Source organism: Myodes glareolus, chromosome 9 (assembly GCF_982192425.1).
Source record: "Myodes glareolus chromosome 9, mMyoGla1.1, whole genome shotgun sequence".
NCBI lineage: Eukaryota > Metazoa > Chordata > Mammalia > Rodentia > Cricetidae > Myodes > Myodes glareolus.
The window spans coordinates 22,045,024-22,068,370 of record NC_142034.1 but is presented as its reverse complement, the minus strand read 5'-3'; the positions used below and the strand labels follow the sequence as shown (position 1 = coordinate 22,068,370).

Below are 23,347 nucleotides of genomic sequence, written 5' to 3'. Positions count from 1 at the left end.
GGAACCTTATCTTACTCTACCTGCTCAGCTACATTCCAAGCCCTGAGACTCTAGCTTTTAAAAGAAAATAGGAAAGGGCAAGACCCAAACTTTATGTCTAATTTGAACATCTTCTTAGGAAGACAGGAGCTATACAACAAGTCACACAAAACATAGACAATGTACGCTAGAGACTGGGCAGTTCTGAGATGTCTGCTAAAATGCACCCAGGCACCAACTGCATGAAGATGGAACTGAAAGACGTGTGCTACCAACTTAAGACAGATCTGAACACATTTCAATTTTTTTCGACAGCACCAAGGTCTAAAATCTGGACTCACAACTTGCTAGACAAGTGTTCTACACCTGAGCTACTTAACTTTACTCAACTTAGTTCCTCGAATCATTGGCTATTCACCCAGTCATCTCAGAAACCTTCCACTTTTTACAGACTCAAAACCCATTCAACAGTTAAGGAAACAGAGTCCCAGAGACTATGACATTTGCCTAAAGTCGGCTAAGTGTGCTGCTGGTGAAGGGGGACCATCAGTCCTGCCTTTTGGGCCACTATTCCTTCCAGAGGTACCACACCGCCACCTCTCATACAAGCAAATCAGACCTACCTCCTGTTGTGCCTGGGCATTTTTATGATCCAGTTCTAGGGCTCTTTGGAAACTGCGACATGCTGCCATTGCATTCCCCAGTGAGAGGTGGCATTTGCCTTCTCGGAGGTGTCCCTAGAAGAAAGAGCACAGAGGGAAGGAAAGGAATATGACTGCAGAGCCATAGGAAATCAAAGCCAACAACAAATACTCCGCAAACCAACACATGGTGAAAGGTAGGGTGGTGGCTCTCAATGGAAGCACTGATGTGCAGGGGACAGCTCTCACAATCAGGAACTGTGGCTGTCCGAATGAAAAGAGGAAGTGCTCCTGATGATTAGCAACTATAGGGCAGAGATACTACTGCACAATATCATCTGCATCCATTAGAACAGAACCCCAGAGAATGATCTGCAGGCCTGGAAAACCCTGGGCTAGAAGAACACAACTGTAGACACTTTACCAAAGAGCTACATTACATACCCGGACAAAACTGTCATCCAATCTCACCGACTGCTGCGCATCTCCAAGAGCTTCCCGGAACCGTCCAAGCATCATCAACGTAGCTGCTCGATTACCATAATAGCTAGCATTTTTAGGACACATATCTATAGGAAAAGGAATAGAACACAAAAGAGTTCAGCACAGAGGGCTACAGAGACAGCTCAGTGAATAAGAACATTTGTTGCTTTTACAGAGAACTCAGATTTGATTCCCAGCACCTGTATGGTGTGCCGCACAAGCATCTGCAATGCCAGCTCCAAGGGATCTGATAGAATACCCTCTTCTGATTTTTCTGGGTGCCATGCACATACGCAGTACACAAGCATACATATATACATACATTCAGTACACAAAAAAATTTAAAAATATAAAAATAATCATGAAAAGAAGGTTCAGCTGGGTATGGTGGTTTACATCTTTTTTAAAAAATTATTTATTTATTATGTATACAGTATTCTTAGTACAGAAGAGGGCACCAGCTCTCACTACAGATGGTTGTGAGCCACCATGCACCATGTGGTTGCTGGGAATTGAACTCGGGACCTCTGGAAGAGCAGGCAATGCTCTTAACCACTGAGCCATCTCTCCGCCCAGTGGTTTACATCTTTAATTCCAGCACTCTAGAGACAGAAGTAGAAGATCTCTAAGTTTAAGACCTGCCTGGTCAATGTAGCCAATTCTAAGACAGCCAAGGCTACACATAGTGAGGCCCTGCCTCAGACAAAACAAAACAAAAAGTTCAGCACACCATGATTTAAAACTATTTCAAGGGACACCCGGAGAGTTGTCTCAGTAGTTATACTTGTCATACAGTGTGAGAATCAGCATCAAGATCTCCAGAACCAGGGGCTGGCGAGATGGCTCAGAGGATAAGAGCAGTGGCTGCTCTTCCAAAGGTCCCAAGTTCAATTTCCAGCAACCACATGTTGGTTTACAACCATCTGTAATGAGATCTGGTGCCCTCTTCTAGCCCACAGAAATACAATCAAGCAGATATTTGTATATATAATAAACAAATAAATTAATTAAAAAAAAGATCTTCAGAACCCAAGTAAATGCTGGGTGACCTGCTGGTAACTCCAACTTCACAGGGCAGAGAGATAGGGGACCCGCTGAAAAAAATAGCCATTGAGACTATCAACTAGCTCTAAATTTGATTGAGACACTGCCTCCATGAATAAAATGGAACAGCAATTGAGGATGTTCCCCACATCAACTTTGGCCTCCACATGCTTACACAAACATGCACAACGCACCAAAAAGGGGTGGGTGGGTGAATAAGAGGCCTAGATCAAGAGAATCAAATATAAGCATGTTGAGGGGAACAGAGAACAGGGAGCGAAAGCAGGAAGATTTCTGCCAGTTCTAAGCTAGCCCGGAGTACATACTGGGACCCCATTTCAAAAAATAAAACATTAAGCCGGGCGGTGGTGGCGCACGCCTTTAATCCCAGCACTCTGGAGGCAGAGGCAGGCGGATCTCTGTGAGTTTGAGTCCAGCCTGGTCTACAAGAGCTAGTTCCAGGATGGGCTCCAAAGCTAGAGAAACCCTGTCTCAAAAAACCAAAAACCAAAACAAACGAACAACAACAACAAAACCCAAAAAACAAAACAACAACAACAACAACAAAAAACATTAGAGCTGGGCATAGTGGCACATGCCTTTAATTCCAGCACTCAGAGGCAGAGGCAGACAGATCTCTGGGAGTTCCAGGATAGTTAGGGCTATTATGAAGAAAAATCTGTCTGAGAAAACCAAACCAGACAAACAAAATCATTGAAACTATTTTGAGATAACTCCACATCCCAGTCAAAATGACGATCAACAACAAATGTTTATGAGGATGTGGAGAAAGAACACTTACTCACTGTTGGAGGGGGTGCAAGTTAATATAGCCACTGTGGAAATCAATTTGAAGATGTCTGAAACAAATATATATAACTACCATAAGACCCAGCTGTGTCTCTCCTGGACATATACAGACCCAGAGAACTCCATACTCTGCGGCAGAGGTATTTGCATCCTCATGTTTACTGCTGCTTTAACCACCGCAGCACAGAACTGAAGTAAACCTAGATGTCCATCAACAGATGGATTCTGTTCAGTGCTTAAGGAAGATGTGATCACAAAAGGACTTAGAATGTGTAATATTAAGCAAGATCACATGATCTCAGAAAGAAAGAAAAAAATCTACATGGTCTTCCTGATATGCAAATCTTAGCCTGTAATTTATATACATGTAAACAAATGTGTGTATAGGTGTAGTGTAACATGCAGAAAAGAAACAAGGGCTATATAGCTGGGCATGAGTAAGGACTAGAATGCAGATAATGGACACTTATGTCCATGGAGTTTTTGGGTTTGGTGGTGGATAATGGTATTAAAAATATATTTGACAGTAAATGTAAAATCTAACATAATGCTCCATAGCTTCAAAATGCCTGTTCTAACTGTAGGTTTGGTTAATTTAGGTTTGTGATTTTTTTATTTTTTTTTACAATAAAGTTAATTAAAAAAAAAATAACAAACAGGGTCAGCGTTGGCAGATAAAGGCACTTGTCAAGTTTGATGACCTGAGTTAGATTCTACATGGTCCACATGGCTGAAGGAAAGCACCAATTCCAGCAAGTTATTCTGACTTCCACACATACCATGGCAAGCACATAATACATACACATTAACAATAATAATAACAATCATGATGATAATAATAATAATAAGCCAGTGATGGTGGCGCATGCCTTTAACCCTAGCACTCGGGAGGCAGCGGCAGGCGGATCAGATCTCTGTGAGTTCGAGGCCAGCCTGGTCTACAAGAGCTAGCTCCAAAGCTACAGAGAAACCCTGTCTCAAAAAACCAAATCAAGGGGGCTGGAGAGATGGCTCAGAGGTTAAGAGGACTGCCTGCTCTTCCAAAGGTCCTGAGTTCAATTCCCAGCAACCACATGGTGGCTCACAACCATCTGATTGGGGTCTGGTGCCCTCTTCTGGCCTGCAGGCATACACACAGATAGAATATTGTATACAAAATAAATAAATAAATATTAAAAAAAACCAAATCAAACAAAACAAAAAACCCAAAATAATAAGGGTGGATGGGGATAGAGAACAAGTAGAAACCCTGGACTGCATATAACCTCTTCCCATGCTGACATACTCTCTCTAAAGGTCACAGTCAAAATTCTATTTGTGGAAATGGAGAAGAACAATGATTCATCCAATTTGATTTCATCCCCAGCACCTCAACATGACACAACAAAACAAGAAAAGAACTCTTGCTGTGTATGTTCAAGATCATCTTCAACTACAAGCAAGTTTAATGTTGGTCTACATGAAACTAAAAAAAATTAAAAATGCTGTCATATTAAAGCATGGAGACAAGACTCAATTTTATCCTCAAAGACCATTTCCTAAGACAGAAAAAGGAAGCACCGACAATCAGATGAATGTGTTGGGCATCTCAGCTAGAAAACAATTACTGATCCCAAGATGATCAGGTCATGAGTTCACCAGCTCACTAAGCAAAAAGTGCTTCTTAGGCAGGAACTACTTAAACAGCATCCAGCAAATAAATCTATCTACTGCAATGACCAGGTCCTTCTCACCTATGGCTTTTGTGTAATAGTTATAAGCCTCGTTGTAGTCCTTCTTAGCATAGTATGCGTTCCCTTGTTCCTTGAAGGATTCCGCTTCCCTGGAAAGGAAAAGAAGAGCCACATTACTATACTTCAAGGATGACCTCTATAACCTCACAGGAGTAATCTGAGGTTTAGAGCCAAGCTTCAACTTAGCATAACGTGAAGTGATTTATAGATCTGTCCATCATGCTGATGGACGCAAAGGAGTCCAGTAAAATAATCCAGCCCATTCGCATTCTATTCAGAGACATTCACACTAAACCAAGAGAACTTTCAGCTAGGTGCAGTAAGTAGTTCATACCTGAAATTCCTCAATCTGGGGAGGCTCAGACAGAACAACTGCTTTGAATTTGAGGCCAGCCTGAGCTACACAGTAAGTTCCATGCCATTTGTGGGTTACAGACTGAGACTGTCTCAAAAAGCCAACAATACAACAAAACAAAGCCTGCTAGGCATGGTGTCAAAAGCCTGCCACCCCAGCATTTAGGATGCAGAGTCAGGAGATCAGGATTTCAAACCCAAGCCTGGTGACATATCAACTTTGAAGACAGCCTGTATTATCTGAGACCTACTCTCAAAAAGACCAAACCGGGGCTGGAGAGAGGACACAGTAGTTAAGAACAGTTGTTGCTCTTGCTTCCAGAAGACTTGGGTTCGGTTTCCAGCACCCACATGGTAGCTCACAACCATCTGTAACTCCAGCTGCAGGGGATCCAATGGCCTCTTTGGACCTCTGAAAGCACCATGAACACAAGTGGTGCACATCCATACTTGCACGCAAAACACTCATACACATAAAGTAAAAGTAAAAACAAATTCTAAAAAAATTACAAAACACCAAAATAGTAACAATAACACAAACAAAACCACTTCATGCAGCAGCCTTTCATCTCCTTGTTATTCCAGCCTACAGTCCCTCCCACGGGAGACATTTCGACATTTCCTCATGCAGCTCATTTTCCTTTTCCCCTCTGCTGTTAAAAGCTCAAACCTCTTGGGCCTTGTGCATACTACACACATGCTTTGTAAGCGAGCCGCTGAAAGCCAACAGTGAACTTTTCCAGTATGTCACAACTACTGCCCCTCTTTAGTTTTGTTTCTGAAAGGCTGGGTTTGAAGGTTTGAGACAGCGTCTTTACACGTAGCTTAGGCTATCCTTGAATTTGTGGCAATTCTGCCGCAGCCTCCCAAGTGCTAGGCTTACAAACTTTTAATATGTCTACATTTGCAAACTTCTGGGAAAAACATTTTCAAGTAATTCCACTCAGGGCAACCAACTTCTCAATATGAAACAGGTCAGCCTTAAGAATCTTAGTAATTGAGCCTCCTGAAAAGCGGTTTCCCCTTTTGTCACTGGAGGCCAGTGGGAAGCGTGTGACAAAGGAGTGAAAAGCACATGGGTATATACGATGGAAGACGGAGCTGTGTGACAGCAGAGACCCAGAATGCTGGAGGAAGTGCTTCTCTCTCAGCGTTCTCTCTTCCCATGCACATCTGCCCTTTTTACCATTCATCCACTAGAGGGTTCAAGTCAAGATACAACAAAGAGTATTTGTGAAGAGCAAACTAGGGCTGGAGAGATGGATGGCTCAGCAGTTTAAAAACACTGCTTGCTCTTCCAGGACCCAGGTTCAAGTCCCAGCACCCACATGGCATCTCACTACTGTCTGTAACTCCAGTTCCAGAGGATCTGACACCCTCACACAGACATACACGTAGGCAAAACACCAGTGCACATGAAATAAAAAGAATTAATGGGGCGGTTAAGAGCACTGACTACTCTTCCAGAGTTGCTCTTCAATTCCCAGCAACCATATGGTGGCTCACAACCATCTGTAATGAAATCTGGTGTCCTCTTCTGGCCTGCAGGCAGACATACAGGTAGAACATTGCATACATAATAAATAAATAAATCTTTAAATAAAATAATTTTTTTTTAAAAAAAGAGCAAACTACTAACCTCAATCAAAAGTATCCCTAAGCCACTAGGTGTGGTGGTACACATCTTTAATTCCAGCACTCAGGAGGCAGAGGTAAAAGGATCTTTGTGTCTTTGAGACCAACCTGGTCTATATAGCATATAGTAAGGTATGCATACTAAGACCCTGCTGTCTTGGAGGGGGTGAAAAAAAAAGTACTTCAAAACATCCCATTTCCCAACTCGAATGATAAAGATAATTCTTTACTGTAACATAACTAAGTATGTAAGCATAATTCTTCTAGAGATTTTTGTTTCCTTTCCTATTCTCCATACACGCCAAAGGGAATCAATTTAGGGTTGCCTGGAAGAGAGACAAAAGTCAGTTTCTGGTTTTCTCTTATGGTACTGGGGATCAAACTGAGGGATTTGTATGAGCTACACCCCCAGCAGTAACAGTTTAGCACTGGTGATGAAGCAGGAGATTGTAGCTTGAGTCTACGACACGGCATGTGAGAGATTCATGTTTCATTTCTTAAATATTTTAAACCACAAACTGACAAAGCTGTCCTCCCTTTTCAAACTTCCTCAACACTGTCCTGGTAAGGCCCCTAAGATGAAAAGACTGCTAGATGAAAGAAAGAAAATGGGGTGACTTACTAATGTTGACAGATTTTATTGTACTGGGTGGAAATCTGCCTGAAAATCTTTCTATACCAACTGTCGTGATGCTTTAAAAAAGCCATCTGCTATTGAAAGAACCCAGGAAAGACCTCCCTCACTTGCAGGACTTAAGACAATCAACTGAAATCTTTCAACGCAATATACAAAATTTCTTAAGTGTTATACAAACTCTAAGCCTATGTTTTAAGAACAGACATGCCAAGTGATTTCAAGGGCTTTCCCTGAACTGAATTCCAGAAGCTGAGAAAAACCACTCTGAAGAAATGGAGTAAACTCTGGAGTAGATACTGACCTATCTCAAATCTAGCTTCTTCAGTCAGTAGAGACTAAGAATAAATAGCCAGATCTTTGAGGAAAACCAAAGGCATCCAGCCACTGAGATAGCAGCACAAGGCTTATTAATAACAAGAGCTCCTGAATGGTGGTTTTTTTCCTCAACATTTTTTTTCCACGGAGCATGAGAGCACTGCTGGCTTCTAATATAAACCCAAACAATTTCAGTTGAAATCACTAACAGGTTCTTTCCATGCACAACTAGTCGAGTAAAGTTCATTGTTCCTACACACCCTCCCCAAAACAACCTCAAGTCTGCTGGAGTTTAAGTAACTTGCCCAATGTCAGAGAGTGACCATGCTTGTCACATGTCTGCATGTGTTACTATCTAAGCTTTCTAATGTTCACTTCTGTGATACTGATAAGCACTTTAAAATTGATCTGTACTATTGGAAATAAGGCAAGGACAATAAATAAACATTTCTTTAAACTAAGACAAAACAGCTGTCATGAAAAATCTGTCCCACGGATTTTTCCAAATCCAGGTCTGAAACCTGGATTTAATCAAGCTAAACAAGATCTCTAACCACCAGTCACAGAGAAAGTGGGGCTCCTTTCTCTTTAAAATGTAAGACCCAGTGAACTGGACTTTGCCTCCCCCAAGAAATGCATTTCAATTTAGTAAATGGTGAGTAGATTCCATTCTAGAGCAAACAAAGCAAGTAATGTAGAGTCAGCCCACAGCAAAAAGAACAAGAATTGTGTTGTGACAAGTTGCCAAGTCTTTAACTTCACACTGCACATCAGTCCAGAATTAGCTATTCCCAGTTTCATAAAAAGGACTTACTTTCATAGAAACACAGTTTATTAGCAGCTGCCTAGACAAGAGACTTAGACACTTGGTGCTTTTAGGCCAAATGCTTATTTTTTGTATCCAGGTCCTATGTCTAAGTGGAGCCTAACTTCATTTTGGATTTCCCCTAACACGCAAGCTGTAACCAATGGGCCTGAGACTTTGAGACCAGCAGAGGAAAAAGTGGATCTTTAGAATCCACCAGGATGGCACCAGGAACAATTCAGAGCTAGCTAAATCATTCAAGTCCTGCCTTGGGAATCTTAGAGAAAAACTGAAGCTGTTCAATCTGCCCTTGAAGCAAAGTGACGGAAAGATGAGATGTCAAAGATGTGGCACTGGAAAAGGAAAAGAGCTCGTTGACACTGGAACTGAGGGCAATCTGAAGGTGGCACCTGTCACTATTGCCAGGGTTAGTAATTCATTTGATAACTAAATGAAGTTTCAATATGTACCTGCTAAAACATCAGTGCTGAGAAAGGAAGAGTTATTTGAGATTATTTTCTGTGGGTACAAAAATTTGCAACACTAAGGAGGCAAAGGTAGGTGGATCTCTGTGAGTTTGAGGTTTACCTGGTCTACACAGAGGAAGTTCCAAGCCAGTCAGGGCTATCTAGATCTTGGCTCAAAGACAAACGACAACAACTAAAACTGCCAAATTAAATTCAGATCAAACCTTAAAATACTAAAGCAAAGGGCTGGAGAGATGGCTCAGCGGTTAAGAGCATTGCCTGCTCTTGCAAAGGTCCTGAGTTCAATTCCCAGCAACCGCATGGTGGCTCACAACCATCTGTAATGAGGCCTGGTGCCCTCTTCAGGCATGCAAGTAAACAGAATATTGTATACATAATAAATAAATAAATCTTAAAAAAAATACTTAAGCAAAATATCCATATCTAGAACTGGCCTGATGGTATTATTAACAACTATAATACATCTCTTGTGATTTTCATACTCTCAGACAGCTACAGTCAAGACGTGCAATGCTGCAGCCATTTTTCCACTTGTCTTCCAAATGAGGAGGCAGCAGTGATGTGCAGCAGAAATGCAGGGATATATCGCAGTGATGCAGTGGTGTACCACAGTGTTTTACCTCAATAATACAGTGATGCACCTCAGTGATGTACCACAGTGATGCGCCTCAGTATGCATGGTAGTGATGCACAGTAGTGATGTCCTGCAGTGCTGTACCACAGTGATGTACTTCAGTGATGCAGTGATGTGCTGCGGCGATGCAGTGCTGTACCAGTGATGCGTTGTAGTGATGTACCACAGTGACTGCTTTTGTCTCCTAACTTCTAGAAGCCTTCGTAGGTTGTTTTCATTTGCTTTGTCTGGTTTTGCTCAGGCTGACCTCAATTCACTACAAAGCCAAGAATGACCCTGACCCTTTGGTCCTCTACCTCAACCTCCTAAACTGAGGGTTTACAGACAAGTGCCACTGCACTCAGCTTCATTTATGCTGAGGACTGAAGTCGAGACTTCAAGTGCATTCTTAACCCAGCCTATAATTTTGATTTTTTGTTTTGTTTGGTCTGTCTTTAAAATTTTTACTTTTTAAACATTTTACTTTTTTTCTGACATAACTATATATTTATGGGGTAAAGCATAGTATTTCAATGCATGTATATAACATATAATGACCACAAAATGCTTTATTTTTTTACTGGGAACTAAAATATACTTGTTAGAGTCAGGATCTCACTAAGTTTCTCAAGGTTGGCCTTGAACTCACTGTAGCTCAGGTAAGCCTTGAACTCCTAACTCAACCACTCAAATAGTTTGATATTATAAGATTGCACACTAGGCCTGATTATATAAGATTAGTTTATCTAATTCCCCACCCAATCTTTGGGTTAACTCCAAACATCATAAGCACAGCAGCTCTGATTCAACAAGGATGCTGGGAATAATTCTGACTAGAATCACTAATGACCAATTCCTGCAAAAAATGGCTACAGGATAATTAAAAAACAAAACACAGGCTGGTAAGATGGCTCATGGGTAAAGATGCTTACCATCAAGATTAACTACCAAGTTCAATCCATGGGGCCCCCAGGATGGAAGGAGAGAAGCAATTCCTAAGGGTGTCCTGTGACTTCAATACTGATGCTATAGCTGGCACCCCCCACCCAACACACACACAGACACACAAACAATCATACCCCCTTTGAGATAGGGTTTCACTATGTAGCACTGGCTGGCCTAAAACTTGATATGTAGACCAGGCTAGCTCCAAACTCCATCTGACTTTGCTTCCCCAGTGCTGGGATTGGAGACCTGTGCTACCATGTCTGGCTGCAAACAGATTCTTTAAAAAACAAAAACAAAAAAAAAAACAAAACAAAAAAAACACCAAAAAAAAACCAGCAACAAAAACCAAAAAAAAAAAAAAACCCTGTTCTTTTTGCATACATTCAAATGTCACCCACAGATGAGCACCTTTTCTGACAAAGGCACACAGCAGAACACATTATTCTCTTGGTATACACTGCTGTTTTCAAATGGATTTGTTTTTCCACCAGTCAGAAAACTTCAGCCTTGAAAGCCTGCTCTTCCACACCAAGCATGTTAATATCCGTGTCTGAGCTTGCAGGTATGCTCTCTCTGAACCTTCTGTTCATTCATTGTTGTTATTAAACACTACCACAGGTAGTGATGCCATGAAATCATTTGGCATTACACAGGTCTTAGCAGGATCACGCGGTCAAATCAGACAATTTGGGCTTATGATCACCAGTCAACTTTGCACATTTACAGCTCAGTAAATTAAAAATACATTAAAGCATCATAGTTGACACCGCAAGGTATCCTAAACTTAGATGACCTATAAAAACGTCCATTTCCTTTCTAAATACCTCCAAGATAAGCACTTAAGCAAAAGTTTCTGCCTTAAGCCAACTAATTAACTTTTTAGCAATTAAAGAGGCATACAGGGGCTGGAGAGATGGCTCAGAGATTAAGAGTATTGCCTGCTCTTCCAAAGTCTTGAGTTCAATTCCCATCAGCCACATGGTGGCTCACAACCATCTGTAATAGGGTCTGGTGCCCTCTTCTGGCCTGCAGGCATACACACAGACAGAATATTGCATAAATATATATAAAATATATAAAATAAATATATATAAAAATATATATATATATTTAGAGGAGGCATTCAGAAACTTCAGTCAGCCTCTGTCAAATGCTAGATTCACTGGTAGCAATTTTTAAAAACCTCCTTAGGCTGGCAGAGTAGGTCAGGGGGTAAAGGCACTTACCACCAAGCCTGGGACCCATATGGTAAAAAGAGAAAACTGACTCCCCAAAGTATCCTGACTTCCATGTGTGTGCTAGAGTATATACACACAAAAATGCTTATGCAAACCCAGGATTAAGAGGTTCCCCCCACCATTTTTTGAGACAGGGTAGGGTTTCTCTGTAGTTTTGGAGCCTGTTCTGGAACTAACTCTTGTAGTCCAGGCTGGCCTTGAACTCACAGAGATCTACCTGTCTCTGCCTCCTGAGTGCTGGAATTAAAGGTGTGTGCCACCAATGACCAGCTAAGATGTGACATTCTAAATTCCTACATTACACTGCTGTCCCTTCCCTTAAGAGTTAATCCAAGAGACCACTCCTCAGGAAAGCTGGTTCACTTTCACAAGCTAAGAAGATGGCCGAACACAAGGCCCCTAATTTAAACCGGGGCCCAGAGAACTAGAGATCTTCACTTCTGAGCCTGCCTGCTTTTCTGCGTTCTAACTTTAAAAATATAACTTTCCCTTCCCCTTTCTCTCTCGTTTGGATACTGGCCAAGAACACTTGCCCTCACACTTTGGACCCCGCAACTCTTTTCTAAGACCCGTCCACCCAGCACAGTGCAGCTGCTTGCCGTCATGCACTGCCACACTTGTTGGCTTTTTTGGACCTTAACTGAAAAGGCATGGCTGCCTCTCTTGCTCTCCCCCACCTCTTGGCAGCTTTAGAAATTTTTGTTACTGTTGTTTCCTTTTTTTGAGACAGTTATCTGTCTTGGAACTATGTAGAAGGGGGGGGGGTAGAACAAGGTGTGTTCTACCAGGCCCAGCTAGCTTCAGAGACATACTTTATATCTTGCCTACCCTGTTTTCTGCCTGACGTATGGGTTCTCTCTCAAATTTAAAGCTTTCCTCTGAGTCTGTTTTTAAATTCTTTTATCTATGAGACCAAGAACCAACAAAGGGAAATCTCAATTCTCAGGTAACATTTTTAAGCAGAAAAAAACTCCAATTTTGCTAAAATTACAACCGAGGACAAAATGCTCTAATTTTCATAGAGCAGAGGAGTGTTCTTTAAAAGGCTTTGATTTTAGAGAATATTTTACTGTATTTAGGGTGTAAATCTTTTTCTTCTCTGCCTGGTTGCCAGGGCTGCAGCACGTACATGCCTGGAAATCAGGACTCCCCACGTGTTTCTCCCATGTTCACTGTCTCTACATAGACCTCTAGACTGTGGCACCTCACTTCTTCAGTCAAATTTACTAGCTGCCTGTTGACTTAGAAATGTCCTCCACCCTACAGAATTTATGAGATCTTGGCCAGACTCAGAGTAGAAATTCTTTCCTCCTCCCCCTTCCCCAGACCTCTTGTCCCCAATGGCATGTCACAAGGCCTGTTTCATGTTGTACTCTCTCTGACCTTCATGAGACCAGAGTAAAAAGAGCCTAACAGCCTCACGTCTATCCCACCCTGCCAACAAGTAAGTCACTCCATTTCTCTAAAAGATATTAAAATTAAATAAATTCTGATCTACAAATAAAATTTCAGAGCTGGGCGGTGGTGGCACATACCCTTAATCCCAGTACTAGGGAGGCAGAGGCAGGTAGATCTCTGTGTGTTCGAGGTCAGCCTGGTCTACAGAGCAAGTACCAGGACAGTTAGAGCTACACAGAGAAACCCTGTCTCAAAAAACCAAAGGGGGAAGAAGAATTTCAGTAAGTGAAAGCCATACGACTTGTGGAAAAGTCTGCAAACACTGGAGAGTCTCTGAGGCCTTGTGTGCTGCTCTCTAACCAGCTAGAGACAAGGGGCGCTCTAGTCACTGCGAAGCCACTGCGACCCAGTTCCTTTCACCCCGCAGTGTCTCCCTTCCCTTTACCTCCTCCAATATGCACCGCCCCATCCCAAGGTTCTTTATTGTGCTTTCTTCTCAGTCCTGCCAAATTGACCCTTGTGTTTGAAATAAACATTGTTTCCAGGTTCAGTTGAGATGCACTGGGTGGACTTAGGTGTCAGGCAACTATCTGTGTGGGAAGCTGGAGAGATGCATCAGCAACCCCATTTTCACTTTAAAGCACAACTAAAACCCTAGACATGGTGGTTTATACCCAGAATTCTAGCACTTAGGAGGCTGAAGCAGATTACTACATAGTTTAAGGCCAGTCTGGACTATATAGTGAGTTCTAGGCCAACCTGGGCTATGATGTGCAATGCGGTCTCAAAAAAGTAAAAATAAAAACTCGGGGTTAGAGAGATGGCTCAGTGGTTAGAAACACTGGTTGCTCTTCCAGAGAACCCAGATTCGATTCCCAGCACCCACATGGAGGCTCACAGCTTTCTGTAACTCCAATTCTATGGGATCCAACACCCTCATACAGACATACATGCAGGCAAAACATCAATGCACTAAAAATATATTTAAAAAAAAATCTACCTTAATTAAGCCAGGCGGTGGTGGCTCACACCTTTAATCCCAGCACTCGGAAAGCAGAGGCAGGTGGATCTCTGTGAGTTAGAGGCCAGCCTGGTCTACAGAGCTAGTGCCAGGACAGGCTCCAAGGCTACACCGAGAAACCCTGTCTCGAAAAAAAAAATTAAAAAAAAACCCACAAAAACCAAAAATCTACCTTAATTAAAAAACAAAACCACAAAATCTCAAAAATAATCTCTTACTCCCAAAAAGAGAAAAGGTGGAAAACAAAGATGCACTAAGGGGAGCTGTGGGTGAATCTGCACAAGCCAGCAGCACTCCCTACTGCTGGAGCAGGGAAGGACACCAGGCGCTGGCTTTGTCTTTAGGGAAGCAGGGCTGTGATGCACTAACCAATCCAATCCCAATCTGGACAGCACCCCATCACTGCAAGCATAACAGTTACAGAAACAGCTACCTCAACTGTGATTGTCGCATCTCAAGCAACAGGCATCAGTGTTCTGGCATTTACTTATCCTGTACTTACCCCTGGGAAGAGGAGACCAGGGGTAAGGCTGCTTCTGAGTAACGAGCCTCTCTGAAGCCACTATGAGAGTACATGTCATTGGCTTTTCAGTGCTAGCCTGAGGATGATGTTGACAATATATCCCCAAACCCATGCTCCATCTTTTGGTTCTCCTTTATATGACAATGCAGATGTCTTTGAAGGAGCAAGGATACTCTAAAGAGATATCTGTGCTCCTCCTTTTGGCTATCAGGCTTATTTGGTGATACATGGTTCTGTGGATTGCAATCCCCCAGGTATCTTAAGCTGTGGAAAGAACAGGCTAAGGCCTAGTGCCAGCCAGAGAGGAACTTGTCTCTCAGAGATCAGACTGCTTTGTTAGGAGAGATTGGTGCCCCTGGGAAAGACCACGCCTTTATCAGGACACTTAGTTGTGCACACCTCTAGCCCTCCGTCTAAACCTCAGATCAAGACCTGATAGACAAGGGGGAGGAGTGTCTCTGAACTTCCTTATTTGTTCCTCTTCTAATCTCCTTTCTCTGCTCTTCACTCTTACTTGTCTCTTTAACTTGTCTCCTAAAGACGGTGACTGAGCTCAGCTATAGCACTGCTAGGGTCCAGACTCGACCCTAAGCTCTGACAACATCTTTCATCCTGACAGAGACAGTGGCATCCCTCAACAATCTAGAACTAAGGAACTACAATTAAAAGCCCACTTTCAGGGCTGGCAAGATGGCCAGCGAGTAGACAGTTGCTGCCTAACCTGAGAACCTGAGTTCTACTGCCAAACTCACACAGTGGAGGAGAGAACTGCCACAAGTTGTTTTCTGATCTCCACGCAGGTGCGTGTGCACACACACACAGACACACACACAGACACACACACAAGACACACACACAGACACACACAGAAGACACACACACAGACACACACACAGACACACAAATACACCCCTCATGTTTGGGGGGATATGGAAGGTAGAAATGGAAACTAGAGGGCAGTATGGACGCACCAGTGGCACTCTTGAGTCCTCAATTTAACAGGTGGCTGTCTCATATCAAACGGCCCAGGCAGAAACTTTCAGGCAGGAAATACAGCAGAGTTCTGTTTGTCCCTCATACCGTCCTCAAAAGTAACACAGCTTCAGAAGAGATGGTCAACACTGTGTATCTAATAACCTAGCTTCTCCACACGTCACACACTAATCAATCAGGTCTTAAAACAAAACTGGAAAAGTCACACCCACCACACACCACTTTTCTCAAAAGCCCAGCCATGCACTTCTGCCCACCATGGTATAAAATAAGAACCATGGTCTCTGTCTGGTTGGGGGGTGAGGAAGCAACTATCACACCAGTAGAAAGAATGGCCCCTGGAAAAACCACTCCAAACCCTGTTCCTAATGATGAAAGAGCTTCAAAGAATACCTGGACCGTCTTCTACGTAACTTCCACATCATTCAACACTGGAGAATGAGGAGTAAACATTAGTGAAAGAGGGGCCTACAAAAGGATTCTCAACAGGACTTATCAGGTGACAAGGCACCTAGGCAGCAGCCAATCATTGCTCTCTAGTCTTAAGTCCCAGAGAAAGAAACCAAAGGCAGCTGTCCAGTACTCAATCTTTTTAAAAACTAGCTTCAAGAACTAAGCTAACTCCTTATTGGCTGGAATGTCCAATAAGGTGAGGCTTCAGACCAATCAGAATTCCTGTTGTTGGCAAGTGACTAGGCACTAGAGCAACTGCCACTCACTTGGCCCAATATTTCCCTAAGATTGCTGTTTTCTCAACACTGCTTACTACAAGTCTGAACTACATTAAGGAAAAGAGACTTCCTAAATCCTAGCTCTGCTCCACTAATGACTATTTAATAAATTTCTGAGTTACTATCAGGGTTCAACTAATTTGTTATATTTGAGATTCTGTATTCCTAAATTTATCCCCTTCCTTAGCCATAACTCATTTCTTCGATCTTCCCCATCTTTACCTCTGAGTCACACCTAAAGCACACCAAATTGAAGTGTTTCTCATTAATTTGACTTTAAAGTCAAAGATAAATTCCCATTTGGCTTCCAGACTTACTGAAATGTCTAGCTGCTTGCCCTAGAATTCTATGAGAAGGTGGACATTCCTAATGTTAATCAGGCTGAGGGTTCCCAACAGCTCTGGTTAAGTAAGACTTTGAAGTTCAAAGAGCCTTAAAAAGCTGTAGTAAACAAACAGAACTACTGCAAAGCCTGGGGTATGGACTCAGCAATGTGGACAGAGAAATAAGATAAATTCCTAATTCCCAAAGGAATTAAGATCCCTAGGTAACAAGAGCCTAATAATAGGAACAGCTCTTCCAATCCCAGCACTTGGGAGGCAGAGGCAGGCAGATCTGTGAGTTAGAAGCCTGCTTGTCTACATAGCAAGTCTCGAGCCAGCCAAAGCTACCTAACAAGGCCTTGTTGAAGAAGAGGAAGGTAGAAAGAGGAGGGAGGTAGGCAGGAAGGGAGCGAGGCAGGCTTTTGTGAAAAAATGGAACAGCAGGTAAAGCAGCTTGCCCCCAACCCTGACAATCTTGAGTCTGATCCCTAGAACCCATATGGTAGAAGAATTAACTCTCAGGCTGTCTTCTGACATTCACACTCATACACGCACACACACACAAAGTAAATTAAAAAAAAAATGGTTCTTATGTGCATAGGGGAACAGATACAGAAATATTAGCTTAGGGGCTGGCGAGAAGGCTCAGTTGTTAAGAGCAGATTCTTATTCCAAAGAATCAAAGATCAATAGCACTCAAATAGTGTCTCACAATCATCTGTAATTCCAGATCTAAGAGATCCAAAGCAGCCTTCTGATCTCTGCAGGCACTACATACACCTGGCACACAGATATATATATATATATATAGGCGAAGCACCTATACATATAAAAAAACATATGGAAATATCAGATCATTAGGGCTAGAGAGATGGCAAAGTGTTTTAGAGCACTTATTGGTCTTACAGGAGACCTGGGATTAATTCCTATCCCCCATATGGTGGCTCATAATCAATCATCTGTAACTACAGTTCCAGGGATGAACATTCTGGTCTTCATAGACACATACACACGTGCAGGCGAAACACTCATACATATAAAATAATTAAATTAAAAAAAATATTAGCTCAGGGAAGCAAGCAAGGCTGTCCTTGCTCCCAATCTATGGCTCCCTGATGCTTCTGGATCTCTATGTATAGTCACAGCAGATACAAAATGAAATAAAGACGTGCTTTCTCCTAGTGAACTGCTTGAAACCCATCAATATGTAATAAGGCTACCTACAGAGACCAAGCTGCTCCTGCATTCAGAGACCTTTAACTCACAACAGGCACTGCATATTAGGAAAAGTGGTCAGCAACTTCCAAGGAACACCAAAGGCTTTAAGTTAGTTGAAATGTCTGAACTTTAACTCTTAATCTATAAAGTGGCAGTCAAAGAAAAACAATTTTGGGACCAGTAAAATGGCTCAGCAGGTGTAAAGATGCTCGCTACCAGGCCTGACAACCTGAGTTCAATCCCTGGAACCCAAATGGTAGAGAATCAATTCCCACAAGTTCTCCTCTGGCCTCCAAAGTGTTCTCATTCTCTCTCTCACTCACTAAATAGAAGCAATTTTCACACACAAAATTCTATTTTGGAGTGTGCTAATAATCAGCTTAGACTACCTGAAACAATGGAAACACAACTTCCATATTCAACACTGAAATAAGAGAAGCACACAGTAGAATAATGGAAAAATGGACTCTCAATGGGACTTAAGAGTGGGAATGCATAGTGTTAATGCGTGAATGCACACATATGCACATGTGGGTAGAAGCCTCTTTCCTGGGTTGCTCTATACCCTTTCAATACATTTCTCAGCTGCCGTGGGTAAAGGCTTGTGACAAACTAACAGATGCAAACACCTAAGGTCTCTTTCTCTCTCGACACAGTAAAGCTAAAGAACTATGACGTAGTCACATAAAATGTTGCAGTGAGGTCCTGGAGCTCTTCTCATTTTGCCTCCCTATGGGACTGTGATAATTTAGCAACATCAAGATCCATTTAGAGCCAAGATGCAAGGAAGGAAGGATTCTTGCTGGGCCTCACAAAAACACCCCCAGGGACTCAGAGACTGTGTCCCTAAATGAACTGGTAGTAGAAGGAAGAAACCAGAGATAGGAACTTAACCAAAGGGTTCTAACAATGCCAGGCAGTTAAGGGGCACTTCAAAGGATGTCCTTCCCTCATTACCTGCTTTGGCTGCACAGGAGGATTCTAGAAAACAAGAAAAATATAAAACTTCTTTCCAAAACTGCTAAATCTCTACTCCTTCAACAAAGGAAAAACTACACATCAACAACTCTTTTTCATGCTAACAGACCCTAATGTTTACTCTGCTGTTGTTTGATTTTCCAAGACAGGGTCTTACTGTTTAGCTCTGGCTGTCCTGAAACTCACTATATAGAACAGGTTGGCCTTGAACCCAGAGACCCGCCTGTCTCTGCCTCCTAGAGTGCTGGGATTAAGGACGTGCACTAATGCTTATTCTTCTGAGGATGCCTTATATAGCAGAGGTAAAAATGATCTAAGTTATTTTCTTTTTTGTTTGTATACATAACTAGTATATGATGAACATATAAAACTGAAGAATCAGCTTCAGCATGTCTAAAATTCAAACTCCATAAATATACAACACATCTGCTTAAAAAATCAGCTTTCACCTTTACTTACAATTATGTTGACTTGGTAGTATACGGTGGAATATTATTTTAATTAATGTAAAGATATGCTGCTGGCAGAGAGGTGGCGGTGCACGCCTTTAATCCCAGCAGTTGGTGGCAGAGGCAGGCGGATCTCAGTGAGTTCAGTTCGAGGACAGCTTGGTCTACAAAGAACGAGAACAAGAGAACAAGGGAGAAAAGAGGGAGACACCCAGGGCCAGTCAGCCACCAGCTATCTAGACAAGGAAGAGGCAGAAAAAGTAGGACACACCAAATGAAAGAAAGGCAAAAAGCCGAGACAAAACGTAAATGAAGCGAGCGGTAATGGCTAATGGCGCACGCCTTTAATCCCAGGAGGCAGAGGCAGGTGGAGTTCAAGACCAACCTGGTCTACAATCCAGGACAGGCTCCAAGCTACAAACTCTTGTCTCGGAAAAAAAAAAAAAAAAGGAAAGAAAAGAAAAAAAAGAAACGTAGATGAAGAGAAACAGAGAAACAGTCTAAATTAAGTTATAAGAGCTAGTGGGACAAGCATAAGATAAGGCCCAGCAATCATAATAGTAAGTCATGATTTAGGAGCTGGTTGGTAGCCCAAAGGAAAGCCTGCTACAGTGGTAGATAACATTTATAATCAATAAATTAAACAAAGAGGGCAGTTAACCAAACACCATGGTTCACATGTTGCTGCATTATAACAGTACTCTGTTTTACCAATCTCCCCCCCACCCCGATTCCCAATAAATCTTAACACATAGCCCTGGCTGGCCTGTTAACTGTAGAAAGCTGGCTGCCTTTGGTCTGTTTGCCTCTGCTTTCCATTTACAATGAGCACCACCACGTCTGGCTTGTTTTTGTTCTGAGACAGACTCACCGCCTGTCCTGGAAGTTCTGTAGACCAGGTGGACCTCGAACTCAGAGATCTGTCCTGGAAGCTCTGTAGACCAGGTGGACCAGGTTGGGCCTCTGCAGCCCAAGTGTGCACCACCACCTCCAGGCATGATGGTGCGCACCTTCCACCTTCGCTCCAGGCAGAGGAAGATAGGTGGACCTCTGTGAGTTCTAGGCTGACGCTGGCTAGCGTACAGGGACTGTCTAAAGTCCAAAAGAGGAACACTCCCTACAGATTTACACTGAGCACAATATATTCCTTATATGACAAATGATCAAAGTCCCTATTTATATCAGTAAGGAGAACAGCACCAAATTCTTCCCAAATACAAGTAAAATGAAATAAATTTAAGTTCTGTTTGTGTTGGCGAAGGGTCTTCCTTCTCGTTTTGCAATTCCTTAAGATAGGTATGAGCTGATGATGCTTAACTCCCAATACTGCAATGATGTGGAAACTCAAAACAAAGGAGACTAGACTGATATCTCAGGGATTGGCTACGTGTTGTCAAGCCTCTCAGCTTCCAGCCCATACACTTGGTAACTCCCCGAGTATACCCTTGTATTTCTAGCTTGGATAGGAAAAACCCCTCAGAATCCTGGTTTGTATATCTCCTGATTTCCCCATCTCAGATGATTCCGATCGAAAACCTACCCCCACACACTTAGTTGGATCACACTAACTACATATATTAGAATACCCCTCTAATGGCACTGCCGGCCACCCTGAACAATAGGATGAAACTAACCTGCAGCTGATCAGGGGCGGTTCACCTCTGGAATCAGAACAAGTACGCCTGTTTGGAACTGCGTTCTAGCCACACGTCAAAAACCTGCCCTTGAGGCTGGTGAGATGGCTCAGTGGTTAAGAGCACTGACTGCTCCTCCAGAGGACCTGGGTTCAATTCCCAGCACCCACATGGCAGCTCACAGCCGTGTGTAAATTCAGTTCAAGAGAATCTGACATCATTATACCAATGTGCATGAAATAAAGTTAAATAATTTAAAAAAAAAAAAAACCTGCCCTTGGCTGGTGCCAGGATTCACAGAGTGTTCTCGAAAACCACTCACTCAGCAGCTCCCTAGTCTAGTCCAGACTGGCAATCTCGTACTACTGCAGCTGCCCAGCAGTGCCAACTGCATCGAAACAGCTGTCCTCCCTGAGCCTCAGCATGGTCTCGGAAGGAAGGGTGAAGAAACGTCTGACCCGTACAATACGAGACGAGCTCCTCACTCGTCCTTCTGCCTATCCATTAGTAATGTCTACGGTAATCAGGGTGCGAGCAGGTCAATAGCCGGAGTCATACAACCTCCTCAGACCCACACTAATGACCCCACTGGGTGCGATTAAAGAGGAAGAGGAGGTGAGGAGGAGAACGAGGGCTTTGGAGACGTGCAGGGAGGACAGACAACAATGCACACAAGTTAACCAGAGCAGGCGGAGGTTGGGGCTCTGTTAAGGAAGTCGTCATCGGCGCCGCGACGCCTCCCCCACCCTGTAGCCGACCTCTGAGGTTCCACCCCGGCCTCTACAATGAGGGCGACCTTCCTCTCGGCCGCAGAACTAGGCCATGCCTCAGCGCCCCGCTATGCGGAAGCAGAAGGGGGAAAACCAATCCCCAAGAACGCCCCTTCAAGGGGGTCTGTGTCGACTCCAGCTCTGATGGGGGGAGGGGGGAGGCTGTCTGCAGAAGGCAGGGTAGCGTCTCTACACCTGGGAGCTGCCTCGCCGCCGAGTCGACCTTCCGCGGGCCATGAACTCAAGGTCGTCCCCCTCCATGACCCTACCACCTAGTTACCTCTTGGATTCTTCGTCCTCCAGCAGTTCAGGCTCGGTCCCCGCCATTACCACATCGCACTCCGCGGTAGCCGCCATCTTACCGCCGGGACCAGAGAGCCGGGTGGGAGGCAGGCGGTGAAGAGCACTTCCGGTTGGAGCATCGAGCAGCTCAGCGGCGCAGCGCCCAGAGGGACTACCTCTAGCCCGTCTACCAACGAGAGGCTCCGCTTGGGGCCAGAGCGGCCTCCCATCCCTGGAGGTCCACGGTGGTCTCCGCCCTGGGGCGGGGGTCCAGGGACGGCTCCTGTGCGTAGGGGGCGCCACTTTCCTGCAGATAGGAGGAGGGGACAGAAGGATGTTGCCTCTCTAGGCCTCGGCTTGCCTCAGTATCCCGACAGCCTGGTTGCCATAACAACTTGCAATCCTAGAGCGTCTCCTGTGAAGCTTGGAAGTCGCGGGTGGGTGGAGACGGGTCACCCAAGACTCGAGGGAAAAAAGCCCTCTACGACTACCTTCCCGACCTTGGAGTGTGTCCACAGCTTCCTCCCCGGAAAAGCATGAAGAGCTACTTGGAGCCCAGTCCCCCAGCTTTCATCGGGGCCTGGAAGCCCTGCCCAGCCAAGCGAGGGGAACGCAGGGCGTCTTCACCCTGCGCCTTTCATCTTCTACGGATCTCCAAGCACCAACTGGTTCATCACCCTAATGACGCGGACCCTTTTATGAGGCCGCTTTCATGTCAGCCGCTTGGGAGTGCCATCTCAGCATTAAGTCTAGAGAGGGTGACATGGCGCCCCAGCCCCTGCCCCGGAGTTTATAAGGCAGCTCATGGGGTGAGGTCCCTTTTCCTTAGTGTCCCCTGTACTCCTACCTCTCGTAAACTCTACCCAGCACGCTTGTCTGGCCAAATGCGGTCTGAATTGGGAAGACGGCTTAATCATTTTTGGAGCACCACTACTACACCCAACTGTATTTGTAGAGTTGGATTGAATTGGGGCCCTCTGAGGTTAAACGTGCAGAGATGACTTGGAGGGTATAATCTAAAGCCAAAAGGGACGAAAATAAGAAGACAGTGGAATTTTAACAGTGTCTATGCCCCTTCCCTTAAGGAACAGTGTGCGAAGGCCCCGTACCTGTTTTGTAATGATAAAATTACTGAGGGAACTGAAACCACAGGGGCAACTGACTAGAAAATGAGAACGGAGACTCAGTGGACTGGGAGCGGTCATTCAGCCTTTATACCTTTACCTGCACTGTTGGTTGGAGGTGGGATAGCAAAAACCTCACCCCTGCCCTGCCTGCCAGTGGCTCACCTCACAGTATACAGA

The 23,347-nt window shown here is 43.8% G+C and overlaps 1 protein-coding gene across 1 annotated transcript in view; it reads right to left on the bottom strand.

The window, feature by feature from the left end:
* Positions 1-22,199, bottom strand: part of Dnajc7 (DnaJ heat shock protein family (Hsp40) member C7) — a 37,145-nt gene extending 14,946 nt beyond the window's left edge. Inside the window, exons 1-4 of the mRNA XM_048450695.3 lie at positions 22,042-22,199; positions 4,691-4,779; positions 1,065-1,189; positions 603-716 (exon numbers count right to left, since the gene is read on the bottom strand). Of these exons, the coding sequence (XP_048306652.1) occupies positions 603-716; positions 1,065-1,189; positions 4,691-4,779; positions 22,042-22,118 (405 nt within the window). The 5' untranslated portion in view covers positions 22,119-22,199. The remainder of the gene's footprint in view (positions 1-602; positions 717-1,064; positions 1,190-4,690; positions 4,780-22,041) is intronic.
* Between the last annotated feature and the right edge of the window lie 1,148 nt (positions 22,200-23,347).